Source organism: Rhinoraja longicauda, chromosome 7, assembly GCF_053455715.1.
Source record: "Rhinoraja longicauda isolate Sanriku21f chromosome 7, sRhiLon1.1, whole genome shotgun sequence".
NCBI classification, from domain to species: Eukaryota; Metazoa; Chordata; class Chondrichthyes; order Rajiformes; family Arhynchobatidae; genus Rhinoraja; species Rhinoraja longicauda.
The window spans coordinates 50,475,698-50,493,986 of NC_135959.1; the positions used below are offsets into that span (position 1 = coordinate 50,475,698).

Sequence of the window (18,289 nt, forward strand, 5' to 3'; positions counted from 1 at the left end):
ATGAATAAAACCCCAGGACATTTTAAATTGCTAGTTAAAGAAAAATAGAAATACATTCCAAAGCAAAAAAAATCCACATGAAATGTACCTCAACATGGTAAAAGATAATCATGATGACATTTATTATATTCTTAATTTAGTTCCTATTGTGCAAGATAAATTTGAGGTTAAATTAACAGAGTCAGGTGAATATCTCTTAGTTTGAGAACAGCCCTGCCCAAGATTGCAAGAAATTGCAGAGTGTCATTGATGTTGACCAGTCCATCACACAGATGAGACTTCCCACCTACATATACACTGCCTCACAAAACCAGCTAATACAAATCAAAGACTTGTCCACCCCATTTCTTCCTCCTTCTTCCAACTCCCTTCCAGCAGAAGCTCCAGGAGCTTGAAGGTGTCCCCAGCAGACTCTGGACCAGCTTTTGCCCCTCTGTTATCAGGCTGATGAACACTTATTCCATGAACTAGGATATGCACTTTTATGCACGGTTTGAGACTGGTAACACCACCAGCTCGCCGTCTAAAAACAGCACCGAAGGGGCGCTGGCTAGCGAGGCTGGAGGGGGATCCACCCCCGGGGATGTGCACACATTCTCGGTGTCCGAGCATGAGGTGAGGTGGGCTCTGACGCATGTGAACACGAGGAAAGCTGGAGGCCCAGATGGTATATCTGGGCGAGTACTAAAGTCTTGTGCTACTCAGCTTGCTCCAGTGCTCACCACAATATTCAACCTCTCCTTGGCAAAGTCCGTGGTCCCTGCATGCTTCAAAAGATCCATCATTGTACCGGTGCCAAAGAATGCCTCTCCAGCGTGTTTAAATGACTACCGACCGGTGGCCCTCACCTCGGTTGTCATGAAATGCTTTGAGAGACTAGTCAAGAAGCACATCTGCGTCCTCCTTCCTCGCAACATGGACCCACTACAGTTCGCATACCGTCCGAACAGGTCCACGGATGATGCGGTCTCCCAGGTTCTACACACTGCTCTCTCTCATCTGGACAGCCAGGGGGGCTATGTGAGGATGCTGTTCATTGACTTTAGTTCAGCATTCAACACAATAGTCCCCAGCAGACTGGTTGAGAAGCTGCTGGAACTGGGGCTTAGCACCCCTCTGTGTGCCTGGGTCCTGGACTTTCTCACTGCCAGGCCCCAAGTGGTCAGGATGGGGGAACACACATCTAGCTCCCTCACCCAGAACATAGGATCCCCCCAGGGCTGCGTCATTAGCCCCCTACTGTACTCCCTGTACACACATGACTGTGGGGCCAGGTTCAGCTCAAACTCCATCATCAAGTTTGCTGATGACACTGTGGTGGTGGGCCGGATCTCCAACAACGATGAGAAGGCCTACCGGGAGGAGGTGGCTGATCTGGCACTCTGGTGTCAGGACAATAGCCTCCTCTTGAATGTCACTAAAACAAAGGAGCTGATTGTGGACTTCAGAAAGGCTAAACATCCAAGGACGTACACGCCACTGGAGATAAATGGGTCTACTGTGGACAGGGTGAGCAGTTTTAAATACTTGGGAGTCCGCATCATAGAGGATCTGACGTGGGTAACGCACATTGCCGCACTGGTGGGTAAGGCTAAGCAGCGCCTTTACCACCTTAGACAATTGAGGAAATTCAGAGTGTCTCTGAGGATCCTTCATTGCTTCTACTCTGGGGCTGTAGAGAGCATCCTGTCCGGCAACATTACAGTCTGGTTTGGGAACAGCTCTGCCCAGGACAGGATGGCCCTGCAGAGAGTAGTGCGTTCGGCAGAACGCACCATGGGAACTACACTCATCCCCCTGCAGGACCTATACATCAGGAGGTGCAGATCCAGAGCAAGCAAGATCATGAGGGACCCCTGCCACCCCAGTAACGGACTGTTCCAGATGCTACGATCAGGCAAACGCCTCCGCTGTCACGCTGCGAAAACGGAGAGGATGAGACGGAGCTTCTTCCCACAGGCCATCAGGACTGTCAACTTTTATAACCCCAGAGACTAAATTTTTGTCGACACTAATAGTAACTTATTAACTTTATTATATGCTGTAACTGTAATTCTTTTTTGTGCACAACCCGCAGGCATTGCCACTTTCATTTCACTGCACAGTATGTGTATGTGACAAATAAATTTGACTTGACTTGACTTGACCTCAACCCCATTGTGAACATTGGACTTTGTCTAAGAAACTAATGCACTACAATGCTGAAAACTATATTCTGCTCTCTGTATCTCCCTCTTTGCTCTATCTATTGTACTTGAGTTTGACTTGATTGTATTTCTGTAAAGTACATAGAAACATAGAAAAAATAGTTGCAGGAATAGGCCATTCAATATGATCATGGCTGATCATCCAAATTCAGTACCCATTTCCTACTTTTTCTCCATATCCATTGATTCCATTAGTCAAGCATGATTTTCCCTTTATAAATCCATGCTGACTTTGACCGATCCAGTCACCACTGCTTTCCAAATGCGCTGCTATAACATCTTTAATAATCGACTCAAGCATCTTCCCCACTAAGGCTAACTGGTCTATAATTCCCCGATTTCTCTCTACCTCCTTTCTTAAAAAGTGGGATTACATTAGCTACCGTCCAGTCCACAGGAACTGATCCAGAGTCCATAAAACATTGAAAAATGATCTGTTTGGAAAGCCAACAAAACAAAACTTTTCACTTTACCTCTGAGCATGTGATCAAAATAAACCTATCTTAAACCTTTTTAAACTTCTTGTATAATCCAAAGACTTTTAGAGATACTGCGAGGAAACAGGCCTTTCGGCCCACCAAAGTGAGTGCCCAGCACTCATCCCACACATTAGCACAATCCTACACACTAGGGGCAATTGACAGAGGCCAATTAACCTACAAACCTGCACGTTGAGTGTGGGAGGAAACCAGAGCGCCCAGAGAAAACCCACACTGTCACAGGGAGAATGTACAAACTCCGTACAGACAGCACCCATAGTCTAGATTGAACCTGGGTCTCTTACGCTGTAAGGCAGCAGCACTATCGTTGCGCCACTAAGCCACACCAAAGTATTCCACTTGGTAGATTTTGATCCAATATAAAATATGTCCCTTGAACGTGGTTAATAATTCAGATTGTTGATGTGGCTCCTGGGCCACGTGTTTCTATTCACATTAACACAAAAGCAGTGACGAACATTATGATGAAAGCAACTTGTCTAGTAGATAATAAGGAATCCTTGATATCAGAAAACATTCTATTATTTTTCAGCATACTGCAATATGACTAAAATTAATCAAGTTGGAGATAAAGACTACCACGGTAACATGTAGGCACAGTTTTGTTTGTGGCTTGTCAAACTCAACTTTCAAGCTCACCCAGGTGCTGACATGCTTCTGACATAAGATTTCCTGTCCTTCAAAAGCATCAAGTAGGTAACATTTCCTACCCAAACCACCCCAACCCCGGGCACTTTCCCTTGCAACCGCACGAGATGCAACACCTGTCCCTTTACCTCCCCCCTCAACTCCATCAAAGGACCCAAACAGTCTTTCCAGGTGAGACAGAGGTTCACCTGCACCTCCTCCAACCTCATCTATTGCATCCGCTGCTCTAGATGTCAACTTATTTATATCGGCGAAAACAAGCGCAGGCTCGGCGATCGCTTCGCTGAACACCTGCGCTCGGTCCGCATTAACGCAACTGATCTCCCGGTGGCCCAGCACTTTAACTCCCCCTCCCATTCCCAGTCTGACCTCTCTGTCATGGGCCTCCTCCAGTGCCATAGTGAGGCCCGCCGGAAATTGGAGGAGCAGCACCTCATATTTCGCCTGGGCAGTTTGCAGCCCGGTGGTATGAACGTCGACTTCTCCAACTTCAGATAGCTCCTCTGTCCCTCCCTTCCCCTCCTCCTTCCCAGATCTCCCTCTATCTTCCTGTCTCCACCTATATCCTTCCTTTGTCCCACCCCCGACATCAGTCTGAAGAAGGGTCTCGACCCGAAACGTCACCCATTCCTTCTCTCCCGAGATGCTGCCTGACCTGCTGAGTTACTCCAGCATTTTGTGAATAAATCGATTTGTACCAGCATCTGCAGTTATTTTCTTATTTAAAAAAAAGTAGGTAACATTGATATGCAGGAATAGAACAAATGAATGAGTAGGAGGAATCACAGAGGGGGAGCAGCGAGAGAGGATGTTGCAATGAGAGCATTTGTTAGAATTATGGTCTGGAGTACTGGAATGTTTGAAATAGAAAGGTTTTAAACAAATGTAATTTGATTTGAGATAGGTCGCAGGAATATTACTGAAGAGGACTGGTCAACAAAGGTACTGAAATAAATATTAGGATAGGTGACCAAAAAACGTAAGAAAAGCTTTAAAGGAAAATAATGTAAGAGAGTTTGAGGAAAGGAATGTCAGAGACTAGAGCTCAACCAGATGAAGGCCTGGCTCCCAAGGAGGAGATTTCAAATACTGCAGACACAAGCCAGAATTGGAGGAGTGCAGAAAATTGAAGATTGTAGGGTTGGAGGAGAGGTCCCAGAAGTAGCGAATCTGTGAACCTATGCAAGAGGGAAAATCAGAAAATCAGTTTATTGAGTGGTTAGATTGGGCTTTGATAAACAGGAAGCAAATGTGGTTCAAAGAGCAGGAAGATGTAAAAGTGGACTTTGGTAGAGTCATGAGCTTCAGACTGTTGGCCACAGAACAGAAGTGTGGATGATTGTTCCAGCAGCAGATGATCTTGAGCAGATGAAGAGACAGACACAGTTATAGAAGTAGGCCAGAGAAAAAGTGAGGGGACAACAGCACAAAAACGATGACAGAAACACAAGACAGATGTGAATTAAAGATACTAACCAAAGATAGAAGAGAAGAGACAGACATTCCTTACAGGCAGATATCCATCACTTTTTTCTTTTTCTGTTTTTCTTTTGCATCCCTTTCCCGTTTAGCAAGTCGCCGTTTTAACTCTTCAGGCAATCGTTCGTAACAGTGTTTACAGACTGGTTTCAGATCAATTTCAACAAATTTGTCTCTTCAGCAAACAGAGAGGATAGGAAAGCATAGAACAGAGAAAGTAATGTACGAACAATGAAGATATAGAACTACACACAAAAACCTGAAAGCTGCTTTTCAAATAGTAATTTCTTTAGAAAAGAAGATCATAAAAAGGCTGATAACCTAAATTAAAGTACTTACTTAAGTGTCAACTTGGTGTTGCAAGTTGAACAGGCAAAACAGTTAACACACCAAGCTTTATTCAAAGCCGATACCACTGTACAGGAGGAAAGAAAGTATACAGTTAACCACGATGCTGGTACATCTCCCTTCAAGAGCATTTATCCCTTTGGCCGATCAGAGATAGAGTATTTCAGAGTTGAACAATGTTTTAACATTTAACATAGAAAGGAATTTAGAGCACTGTACACATTTTTGGACTGTCAAACTTTCAATGAAGGATGAATGAGCTTCTGGGAAAATAGAGACCAAAACAATTTATGTTGTACAAAAAAAGTATTTGAATATTTTGATTTCATTAAAAAAAATCTCAAAAGCACTATTTATTGATGGTATTCTTATTTTACTGAAGCTGCATCAGAATAAAAAACAAAGACAATTATTGGAATGTTATATATAGGTGTTACATGCACACCATCATAAATATTTGGAAACTACAAAGTACCATGTAACTTACCATCACCTTCAATCACACGGTTACAGTGGTAGCAAACATCACCGAATAGCTGAAAATATAATTGCACGGTATTTAAAGTGTACTTACATCAAAAGATACAAACTTAAGAGAACCAAACGATTTCGACAATCTTTTCAACTGAACTATTCAGCGAGGATCAAAATTATTTTCGGAATTATTAGGACTGAGTTGTAGTATTCAACTCCAAACCATTGATGCAAGTTAAAACTCATCTCCCAAACTTTAAGATCAGTCAGAAGAAGGGTCTCAACCCTGAAACGTCACCCATTCCTTCTCTCCTGAGATGCTGCCTGACCTGCTGAGTTACTCCAGCATTTTGTGAATAAATACCTTCGATTTGTACCAGCATCTGCAGTTATTTTCCTATACTCCCAAACTTTAAGATGTAACTTTTCTGTAGGCGTTGTTCTTTCAGATACGCTAAAAGTGAAGCCAAAAAACCCCATAGGGTCATTTATAGAACTCTCCCACTATCTTGGACAATATTCATTCCACAATGCATGTTGGACCACATTATTTCAGGAAGCAGTTTCCTGATAATCTGACCTCCACCAACATCACACTGCACTTGATACATGTCAGGCTGAGTGGAGATTAATCTCGCATTGTATCGTGAAATCCTGCTCATCTAATGAAGCGGGCCATCTAATGCTGAAGAATGGTCTCAACCGGAAAAGCCACCTATCCATGTTCTCCAGGGATGCTGCCTGACCCCATGAGTTACTCCAGCACTTTGTGACCGTTCTTTAGACTTTAGAGATACAGCATGGAAATAGGCCCTTTGGCCCATTGAGTCTGTGCTGACCAGCAATCACAGTTGTGTACACTAGTCTACACAATAGGGACAATTTACGAGAAAACCCACACAGTCACAGGGACAATGTTCAAACTCTGTATAGACAGCACGCATAGTCAGGATCGAACCCGGGTCTCTGGTGCTGTAAGGCAGCAGCTTTACCTCTGTGCTACTGTGCCGTCCCAGTGCACCATTGTGTCATTCATCTAATGACTTAACAGTCTGAGGCATTTAAATATATTTGGAATAATTTTAAAGTTTAAATTAAAAGCACATTAAACCGAAAGCAGTGAATAATTAAAAACATACGAATTATGTAAAGTAACTTGAAGAGGCAATGACCAACGATGGAGCAGTAGGTCGAAGTCAGCACCTCTCAGACTTGCGCGTTTGACTGCATTGTACAGTGTCCAAGTGATGAGATATAAACAGTTGATAGCTGTAGGTTTCCTTTGGAGGTTCTGGACATCAGGATGATGATTGACCATTTAATTATACCACCATGGCTTGCAGCGTGCATATCTTCTGCTAACTTATAAAATAAAAATAATGCTGATCCTTGAAATGAAAATGTTACCTTCCTTTTAAATGGTGTATGGTTAAAAAAATTGAAAAAGTACTACTGTGGATTCAGAACACAAAAAGCCATCAATTTCCACAATGTAAGCAAATAATTTTGAAAAGCTTAAACTCACAACATTAGACATTCATTTTTTTTTAAATTCTCTGTTCCTGAATTTAAAATGGTAACCAAATGTATAAATGCAAAACGCAGACTAAAATTCTCAAGCAATAATGAAATTATTGTTAATGAAATGATTGTTAAATGTATTCCTGGTTTACCTGATTATAGTGTGTTTCACAGTAAGCCAATCCCTTCCTTTCATAGTGACGATGACCCAAAAAAGGTTTCTCACACTTGGCGCATACAAAATGCTGGAAATAGATGGTAACATATTCAGTTTAAGTGATCCTTCCTTTCAGAAATAAACCAGCATCAAATATTGCAGCAGTCAATCAATGCAAAATGGAATGACCAAGAACCAAAGCAAACATGAATTGTTCAGGGGGCAATTAAAGTTACACGCTGTATTTCAGATCATATCCTCCTCTCTTATTGTTGCCAATTAAAATTTTACATGCCAACATAAAAAAACTTGGAAACCCCCACCCCCCCAAAAAAGACACGGTCAAAATCTCTTCACTTTAAGTTGGCGAATAACTTGTTAGAAGGGTATTCAGTATATAGAATGGCCAAGTTGCAATGCTTCTTAAATTCATTTCCAGAGTCACACCGATAAATACAAAATAATATAATCTTTGGAAATTTTTACTTCTTTTATTGCTATTTTATCTTACTTCTCAGGAATACTGAGAAAATAACACTCATGTGTCCACTATCCTGCACCATAACAATGACCCAACTAACTGTTGGTGAGTTTTGTACCGAGTACTTAAGAGGTTCTGTACAAAGTGCTGTTCAGAAATAACTCTGAAATATCTGCAATTTGAGACAAGATAGATAAGCAGCAATGAAATCAAAGGCTTAGGCACTACTATTAGGGCATCTGTCACAACAAATATTAGAATATTTAGAACAATTAAATTTCTCATTTATGCACAACTTCTATGGCTATATTAAAGAATGTGCTGGGATTGAAAATGTAATTGCTAGAAAACATCCTTCCTGCAAGTTTCAAGATCAGTAGCAATATGATCCCCTTTATGGCCTGCAATCTTTATTATATTTGGATTTATCATGTTCTATCTTTAAAATTTGAAATGGAATAGGATAATCACATTTCATTGGTGCCACAAACAGACTGGGATAGGGTCTCACATACCACATTTAGCCAGTGGGACAGTTTTTTTCTGCTACCATTTCTGAAGGGAAGAGTCTGATTTTACCAAAGTATGTGTGGATGGATTGGCCTTTACTTCTACCACTGTAAAGAACTGAAAACAAATTAGTGAGTTGGAAAAAGTATGATTGAGGTTTGGTCGGTCGTGTTGAAAAAAGGATAGTGAGGGAGGAGGGAAAATGCTGGATAGGGTTGGGGTGATAATTGCATAGTAGGAATTTGCAAAAAGATTAATGGGGGGTGTTTTTGAGATGTCTGCAAAGGAATTTGAGAGGTAACTTGCTGGTCGGAACATGAGGAATGGGATACAAGAACAATAGCCAGTTAAACAACATGCCGACCTCAAAGCAGATCAAAGACTAGAAGTCTACATATTTAAGATCTGCTTTTTAAACAAACACAAAAGGAGGGCTTGCTGAAAGTTTTTTTTCCCTCAGTCCTGCTTTGTGCAGAAGAATGTTTGTAAACGGCACCAAACAAGAGTTGTACAGCTATGGGGTCACTCAGCAGGCTCGGTGACTTTTATGCACCAGCCAATTATGTCAATGGATTTTTGCTCCATAATTTAAGGGAAAAGCCCCACATATAAAGGGGTTTGGACCACCCAATACCAGATTATTACTATGCAGTGTTCAGGAGATCCATTGTACATCAATCCCCCCTCGGCATAACCCACATTAGCATGGAAGACAGCACACAGAAGTGGTTCTTACAAGAAACAGAAAATAGAAAGATTCTGTAGACCATCCAAACCAAGTTGATTTGGCTAGTTAATCAATCGTGACCGATATTCACGAGGCAAATGAAGAGATAACAATACAATAGTACAATATCATCTGCCCAACATTTGATAGCCCAAAGGATTGGGAGAGCAGAGAAAATAAGAACGCAAAGACAGCAGCATACATCATAACAAGCCATCTTTAGGGTCAAGTACATTCTCCTGTATACAGTTAAATACTGGCCAGAAATGGACAACAGTCCCTGCTCATTCCAGTTTCTGATCAAATTTATGGTTGGTAATTTTGGACTAATATATTACATGTAACTTTTTTGACCATTCGTATGGGTCCACTTTTTTTAAAATGAGCATTTGTTACACAAACTCCATTGTCGCTGCAAAAACCACAAGGGTTTAAATTGTCGATCTTTTCTTTAAATTAGTAAAGATATAATCACGTCCTTCACTTTTTATAAAGAATTAATTACAATTTTTTCATCTATTGGAATTTTCCTTTCTAAAAAAGGACCAAATCTGTCAAATACTAGACAAAAATTGTGAAGCAATATCAGCAAACACAGGATTTTGTTTAAAATGTTTTCCTCCAAACAGATTATTGCTAAATTTCAACATAACTAGACCACACATCTGCTTGCAATTAAAACAAGACTTAAAATAGTGGGTCTCAAATCAGGCTTGTTATGACTCCAGCTGCAAAGGCAAGGAAATATATTCCACTGACTAAACAAAACGCTATAAAAGCAACTGAGAAAAGGAAAGCTTTTGAACGAAACAGATTTTTGTAAATGATATTTTGCAGTCAGGAGTGTCACGGTAAGTAAACATGGAACCATAAAACATGAAACATAAAACATGTTTTCACCCATAAAGGAAAGCACAGAAAGTGAACCAAAATAGTCTTCTCAATCATAATGATGAGGATTCTACTGGGGTTGTACTAACAATGGATGAGTAGGAAAATACTTATGCCTCAGGGTTTGAAAGGGTATTATACAAAAACAGTATTTGATCAAATATATTGCCTCCACAGATGCTACTCAACTTGGTGAATTCTTTGAGTATTTGACTTGTAAAATTTCACACATACCTTGTTTGTCTTAACATGTGTAGTGGGTATGTGGGGCAAGAACAAGGCAAAGGTGTTGCTCACATAATCTTGACTGGACTCAGCTAATTGGATGTGTCACCACAGTGAAATTCTGCAGTGTACACATGGTGATCAGTAAAGTGGAAATATTTACTGACCCTGTTGATTGTTATCACTTAATGAGCTGGAAAGAGTGCAGAGAAGATTTATGAGGTCGTTGCCAGGACTCGAGGGACTGAGCTATGGGAAGAGGTTAGGCAGGCTAGGACTTTATTCTTTGGAGCACAGGAGGATGAGGGATGATCCAACAAAGGTGTATAAAATCATGAGGGGAATAGACAGGGCAAATGCACAGAGACTTTTACCCAGGGTCGGAGAATCGAAAACAAGATGGCATATGTTTAAGGCGAGAGGGGCAAGATTGAATAAAATCTTGAGAGGCAACATTTTCCACTCAGAGGGTAGTGGGTACATGGAACAACCATGAAGACGTAGTTGAGGTGGATACTATAACAGTATTTACATTTGGACAGGTACATGTATAGAAAAGGTTTGGAGGGATATGGGCCAAATGCAAACATATGGAACTATCCTAGAAGGGGCATCTTGGTCGGCATGGGCGAGTTCGACTGAAGGGCCTGTTTTTGTGCTGTATGACTAGGTTCTAATCTTATCTCCATTCAAAGGGGTTAAGGTGGAAATTCTACTCTAGAAATGCGAAGACAAATCTAAGCCTCCAATGACATCTTATACTGAGTGAGTTATGAAGTGTCTTTTGTGCTGGCTTTTGGCGAGGTGCATAACTAATGACAGACTTGCTCTCTCAGGTGGATGTAAAATAAATCCCATGACAATTTTAAAAGTTAAGCGAGTTACCCCCGTGACAGCAATTATTTTGGAAAGATACCGAGCGTTGGAATTGAAAACATTTGTCACACAACTGAAATGATTCAGCCCAGTTATGGTTGGATTAGTTGTAGATTTATTGGTAATAAACAGATAGAAACATAGAAACATAGAAAATAGGTGCAGGAATAGGCCATTTGGCCCTTCGAGCCAGCACTGTCAATCTAGGCATAGTCAATTAATTCAATAAGCACAAATAGGTCCTATTTGGTTGGATTCAAATCCAGTTAAAACAGTTTAAAATGACTGCAATCAGTGATAATGAAACGTATAACTACTCAGTGATAATCAAGAATATGGAAAGACTTGCTACAAGTTTAAAGCACGCAAACATTCTTTACATTTGCAGTGACCACTTTACCCTGAGAAAGAAACAATCAAAGCAATAAATAGAATAGGATATTAATTTGTTTACCTCCACATGCCACTGTTTGCCCATTGCATTGACTACACGTCCTTCAATTGGTCTTCGGCAAGCACCACAAATGGGAACACCCATTTTATCATGGCAAGGCAAGCAATACAGTTCTCCTTTCAGCTCTCGAGCTTCAGCTGTCAGCTCTTTTCTGATTAAAATAAACCATCGTTTATGAAAGACCCATCCATTTATATATCCTCTTGCACAACCCTCAATATAATCCCAAGGGGGGTGGGGTGGAAGGAGGATAGTGTCCGTTATTGCCGAATGTCTGCTATAACCAAGTAAGGGATTACCAAGTAACAGAGTATCATTGTATAAGTAGGAGATACAAAGAACCGCAGATGCTGGTTAATACACAAAAGGACACAAAATGCTGGAGTGAGTAAGCAGGTCAGGCAGCATCTCTGGAGAACATGGATAGGTGATGTTTTGGGTCAAGAATCTTCTTCAGACTCTTGGTCTGGAACTGGACATAGAATCCAGGTGAGTTGAGGCGGGAATCGGCAGAGTAATTGGTCACAGCCTGCGGGCGGCTGGAGTGCAGCTAATGGTTAGCGGTGATGGCGGCAGGATGTGGCAACAGGATTATTTTCTTTATTAGCCAAGGCAAACAATGGAAGAGCAAGTACTTTATGCTGAAACTGTTTAAACACTAGTTAGCCTATAGCTTAAGTAATGCAAACAGTTTTGGTCACTACACGGCAGGAATCATGAGAGATGGAAAGTGCAAAGGAGATTTACAAGGATGTTACCAGGACTGGAAATTGTAGCTATGGGATTGGATAAGATAGGGCTATGTCCTTTGAACAGAAGAGGCTTTGTGTATAAAAGTGATATACAGCCACTACAAAAATATTTTTGTTTTAGGATAAACAAAATCTATGTCACATCTGCATTATTCCAAATGATTTAAAAATAGATCATTAATTATTTGTTGTCTGAATGCAAAAAGTTTGAATCTATTAAGTGTTTTTAGATTATAAAGTGTATTAAATGAAAAGCAAGCTAAGGTTTTGAAGAAAATTTTACAATTGTTACATTTTCAAATAATTTCTGAAATAATTTCTGAAATTGGCCAGAAAGTGGAAATTGTTATTAAATATAGATCAGAGAACAGTTCAGAGGAACAAGCCCTTTGGCTCCAAATATCCATGATGAACATGATGCCAAGTTAAACTAATCTCTGCCTGCACGTGATCCATATCCCTCCATACCCTGCATATCCATGTGCTTATTCAAAAGCCTCTTAGTTAATCAAATTGACTTTGGTTGCTTTTTCTCAGCAATTATCTTGTAATTAAAGGTTATTCCCTTTATCCTATATCTGTACCCGGTGGACGGCTTGATTGTCATCATGTATAGTCTTTCCGCTGACTGGATAGCATGCAGCAAAAAAAAAATTCACTGTACCTCAGTACATGTGACAATAAACTATGCTCGTCTCAAATAGTCACTATATCTCAGTGCTCATTAAAGTTGAATATCCAGGTATCACTTAATACACAGATGGTGAAATACTAGCAAATGCCGATATCTAGAAAGACTTAGGGATCCTTGTTCACAAATCACAACCAAAAATAAGGTCAACAAGCAAATATAAAAAGCTGATGGTATGTTAGTCTTTATTTTACTCTTGACATACAAGAGCAATAATGTCTTGTTGCAGTTATGTACGGTTTTGGTGACTGATAATAGTGTAACAAAGATTAGATTGATTCCAATATCATGGTTGTCTACAGTAAAGAGATTAATAAATAGGGCCTGTATTCGCTAAACTATAGGATAAATTCCCAGTGGGCTTAGCAGGATGGGTTCTGAGAGCCTGCTTTCCATGGTTGAAGAATTGAGTACTGGAGGTTACAGGTTTCTGGAAAAGGAGTTAGCTGGCCATTTAGGACCAAGCCAAGAATCAATTACTTCTCTCAGAGGTCGCAAACTTACTTTAGAAATCTCCACCCCAGAGAGCTGTGGATGCATAATCAATGAGTACAATAAATCCACAAATATTTTGATCTAAATATTAAGGGTTTGAGAAGTGGAGTAGGTGATCATTTTGTCATACAGGAACTAACTGATTATCCACAAGTTTATCAAATACTGGACAGGATTCTGTGGGCAGTCTTCCACATCTCATTCTGCTGTTCCTATACTTTTGCTCTTATTGAATAAAAACAAGCACAGAACATGACAGAATCAGGGAAGGCTCGTTAAAATTAACTCAACAGCACACTAACATTTTGTAAAATGACCACATTACACAATTACTGTTTACTGCAAGTATTCCTGAAAAAATAATCCTGATGTCCGCAATGTATACAGTCAAATCTCCAACTATACTTATCGGAAATTGAAAATAGTGGGCAAGAAATTCAATGTTTAGCTTGAAAGAGTAATGTGGTTATGGCACAGGAATTCGAAGCCTAAAGCAAAAAGTTCCAACCACTTTTAAACTGCATGTTAAATTCCACGTCTTGCTAACAGGAGGTGTGCATACTTCTCGAAATACCATGTTTGTGAGGATAAAGAGGGAACATTGCTCAGGGCTGCAAGATGTAGGTTATCTTTAAGACTTGTCAAATCAAAAAGTGGTTAAGATCACAAGCTTTAAATGGCTACCAACTTCAATTAAATCTAAGAGGAGATATTGTTTTAACTGCACTTTTAAGAAAAATGTCAGCAGGGAAAAACCGACCTGTTGCCATGAGATTGACTATGGTGACTTTTTTTTAACAATGGAGACAGTATAGGTTCAGAAAGAGATGGGAATAACAGAGGCACACAGAGTAAACAACAGCAAAGGAGATGTTAGTCACATGAGAGGCAACCTTACACTGGAGCTCACCGATCACGCTACTCCCTGTATGTTTCACGATTAAGGCTGCAACAATTCACTACGTCGTCGACTGAAACTGGCCTCTGAACATCCTCTCCAGAACAAAGAACAGGTTTATATGGCCCATAGGTTTTAAGAGGGTGTGTGTTTTGAAATAAGCTTGGGCCCTGCAGCATTCATTTTTAGCCTTGCATTATCTCATATCAACAAATATTTTCCACCATTCCCATATTATGTAAGTAGTAAGTGTATCCATGTACTATTTGATCGCTATACACAATAGGCACTCTTACACAGACAAGATACTTAAAATACAGACTTTGTGGACATAAACCAATGATTTTAATTAATTCATTTCTTTCTCCTTCCCACATGTTGCTGTAAAATTTTACACATATAAAAATGGGCACTGTCCAAGAAAACCAAGTGCTCTTAAATTTATATCTCCAATAAGGACAATTTTGATTTTGTGTAGCTTCTAATGCAAACCACATCAGATGCACAAATTCAGAAATTATTTTGTCTTTCCATTAAATGATTTGAGTAAGCATTAAGATGGTTATATCAGCACCTTTAGATTTAAAAATTCCAATAGGCTTGAGATACATAGTTAATTCTATTGGATCAGTTAGACTATCCTCAAGGTGTCCCAATTAGATTGTCTCATCATTCCATACAAGATGATCGCATGTATCTCAATACTTTGATCATGTCTAGACACATAGGAATAAAAGATCACCTGGAGTGAGACTCACTTCATGGGAAAATAGCTTGCCTCTCCTTAATGGTTATGACTTTTAAGGACAGGTATTTATTTCAACCTGGCTCTATGCATTACTGTTGGATTGTTGAGAAAAGGGAGGGAGTGCAAAGGAGAATGAAAAGTTAGAGAAGCAAACACACATGCAGGGAAGAGAACAAAGAAAACATGATAGCATGAGAGAGTGAATTTAAGGTTAGAGAATTATTGCTGAAAGGAAACATTATTTTCACTGTAAACAATTGTAAATCCTCTCCTCCTTTAAGTACTTAAATCATTTATACAATGAATGACTCTGCCGAATCATGCACCAAGCCAATTATTCGTGATATAGATATTCTAATGCACATCAGCTGAATCAATACATCAGTTATTGGAATTTTGCTTACCCACAGTTTGCACAATTGAAATGATCAGGGTGATAAGGGTCATTCTTGAATATAAGTGGTTGTTCATCGATAATGGCATGACACTTCTGACAGATATATTTCCCCAGACCCCTGGCCTTTTCACGGTTATGGCATGGGCGGCAAAGATGCCTGAAAGTAGAAAGTTGTATTCCTATTAACAAACCATTTTATTCATTCTTTACGATCAAGGCAGAAGAAAATGAAAATGTTTTAGAGCAGAATACAAAACTTAAAAATGTCCGAATCCTAATGTCACAAAGTGCTGGAGAAACTCAGTGGGTCAGGTCGCATCTGTGGAGCGGATGGACAAGCAACTTCTCGGGTTGGCATCCATCTTGGATCCCGACAAGAAAAGTCACCTGTCCATTCCCTCCACAGTTGCTGACGCTGCTGGGTTAGGTTTATTTAGAGATACAGCGCGAATACAGGCCCATCGGCCCACCGGGTCCGCAACGACCAGGGATCCCCGCACATTAACACAAGCCTGCACACACTAGGGACAATTTACACTTACACCAAGTATACAAACCCAAGCCAATTAACCTACAAACCTGTACTTTGGAGTGTGGGAGGAAACCAAAGACCTCTAAGAAAACCCACGCGGTCACGGGGAGAACGTACAAACTCCATACAGACAGCACCTGTAGTCGGGATCGAACCCAGGTCTCTGGTGCTGCAAGGCAGCAACTCCACCGCTGCACCACTGTGCCGCCCTTCTTCCAGCGTTTGTGTTTTCCTTAAGATTTCAGCATCTGCAGTTCCTGTGTCTCGTTTATCCTAATGTCCTCTCATACAGAGCTTCCCAACTGTTTTTTAAAAATGACCCTAATTTGGATAAAAGTTCCACCCAAGTGGCCTCATTTAGATGAGACCTTGTACCCTGAGCAAATGTTTGGTTCTTAGAATTTGTCCATTTTATCGCTTTTAACCACAAAAATAATTGGGGCACAAATTTATCAGGAGCATTCACTCAAGTTACAGAATTTGTTTTAGAAATTCTAATAATCTAGCCAATAGGAAGCATTTCAGTCAGAGTTTAGATTTTGCATTCTTTATATAACCATAATATATTTGGGATCAGCTTAATTTTCCAAATTTAACAAACCAGATGAAATTCCATGGTTCACAGTGTCATGGAACTGAATCTTTTGTTTTAGTTATAATCTTCGTGCTTTGTTCCCCATCCGAACATTTATCTTGATTTAAATAGGTATTAGCAGTCTATATTCATCAATAGAAACTCTCCTTTCTTCCCAATCTTTGTGGAAAATAGAAAAGGAAATAGATTGTAAAATACAATGCTTTCAAACTGCTAAGTGCTCTAAAAGATGTGGTCCATAGTTAGGAAAAGGAAGCGTCTATTTCTGTAGAGGAAAACACAGGCACTGCATGGGATGCTGTTCCCAAAGGAAGTGTTTCCTGAAAACCAACAGCTGTTATAAAGCAGCTTTTAAAAAAGTCGAACAAGACACCTTTTTCTTTAGTACAGCAAAAGTGTATTATCTGCACAACAGATTACGACTGCTATATACGTTGGCACTGGTGCACAAACGGGCAGTTACTATCAGTACAGAGTACCAAATGTACGCCATTTAAATGATTCTGCTTCAGACAGCTGCAGACTACACCTTAACACCACGTAAGTTCTTACATTTTGTAGCTGGGAAAATAGACCTGTTACAGTTTCATTTTGGTCATGTTAAACGTAACTGTTGTTTTCCCAATGGGCACGTTTCTCCAGCATGAAACTACAGATTTTAAGAGCTCTTCATGTAAAAATAGGTGAGTCTACAATTGGTTCATCTGAATTTGGTTCTTCTATTATGTTCATTCATTATTTGCAACAGTAGATAATCATATGCAAGGAATTACAGAAACTCTTTTAAACACAAAAAAATATTTTATGAATTTGCTCGTCTAAACATGACTTTGTTATTACTTCCAGTATACAGCCGTTAGAAACAATCATTGTTTGCGATTCACTGCACTTGAAGAATGCAATTACAGCAGCAGCAGAGCTGCAGCTGGACAAGGAGCCCAATCTGAACCAGACCACAACATCTGTGGAAAGACTGATTTACGTTGCTATCTATAGCACTGTTTTTGCAGCGGGGCTAATTGAGAACAGCATCTCAGTGTGGGTCTTCTGCCATCGCATGAAAACCATGATCATAAGCAGCATCTACATGCTGAATCTCACAGTAGCAGATCTCTGCCTCATCCTGAAGCTGCCGTTGCGTATTGCCTATCTGCAAAGCCACTGGCCTTTTGGGGAGATAGCCTGCCGAATCACTGGCTTCCTTTTCCACCTTGTACAGCTGTGTCTGTTTTCATACCTGCATCAGCGTTGATTGCTACCTGGCGATAGTACACCCATTAGATTGATTAACCAGAAAAAATTGCTATGCAAAAATAAACAGTGCGACGGTGTGGGTAACTGCTATACTTGGAACCATTCAGCTTGTTGCAACAATTCAGAATGTCCAGACACAAGAGAACACTGCTGTGTGCCTGCAACTGTACTCTATGTCACTCTATGCCTCTGGTGCCATTGTTGTTGGGTTTCTTTTCTCATTCCTAGTATACTTTCTATACTACGAAAATAAATAGTATAGAAAGTAGTCTTTGACTACTTTGTATTGATTTATCTAAGAACAACCTGTCAAAAATAAAATTGCTGAACAGTGCATTTGAGGGATCCATATTACTACATGTTATTAATAGATATTTTCAAACCTCGCATGGTTTTCCTTGTAGTTTCAGAACCTTATTTACCAATCAA

General features: G+C 40.0%; 1 protein-coding gene across 4 annotated transcripts in view; it reads right to left on the minus strand.

Moving 5' to 3' along the window:
• Positions 1 to 18,289, minus strand: part of lims1 (LIM and senescent cell antigen-like domains 1) — a 99,840-nt gene that overhangs the window by 2,498 nt on the left and 79,053 nt on the right. For 2 of the 4 annotated variants that reach the window (XM_078402557.1, XM_078402559.1), the window contains exons 5-10: positions 15,487 to 15,636; positions 11,499 to 11,649; positions 7,330 to 7,422; positions 5,670 to 5,718; positions 5,174 to 5,249; positions 4,832 to 5,009 (exon numbers count right to left, since the gene is read on the minus strand). In XM_078402557.1, the coding sequence (XP_078258683.1) occupies positions 4,862 to 5,009; positions 5,174 to 5,249; positions 5,670 to 5,718; positions 7,330 to 7,422; positions 11,499 to 11,649; positions 15,487 to 15,636 (667 nt within the window). In that variant the 3' untranslated portion in view covers positions 4,832 to 4,861. The remainder of the gene's footprint in view (positions 1 to 4,831; positions 5,010 to 5,173; positions 5,250 to 5,669; positions 5,719 to 7,329; positions 7,423 to 11,498; positions 11,650 to 15,486; positions 15,637 to 18,289) is intronic. The other 2 variants (XM_078402560.1, XM_078402558.1) reach the window with 2 other exon arrangements.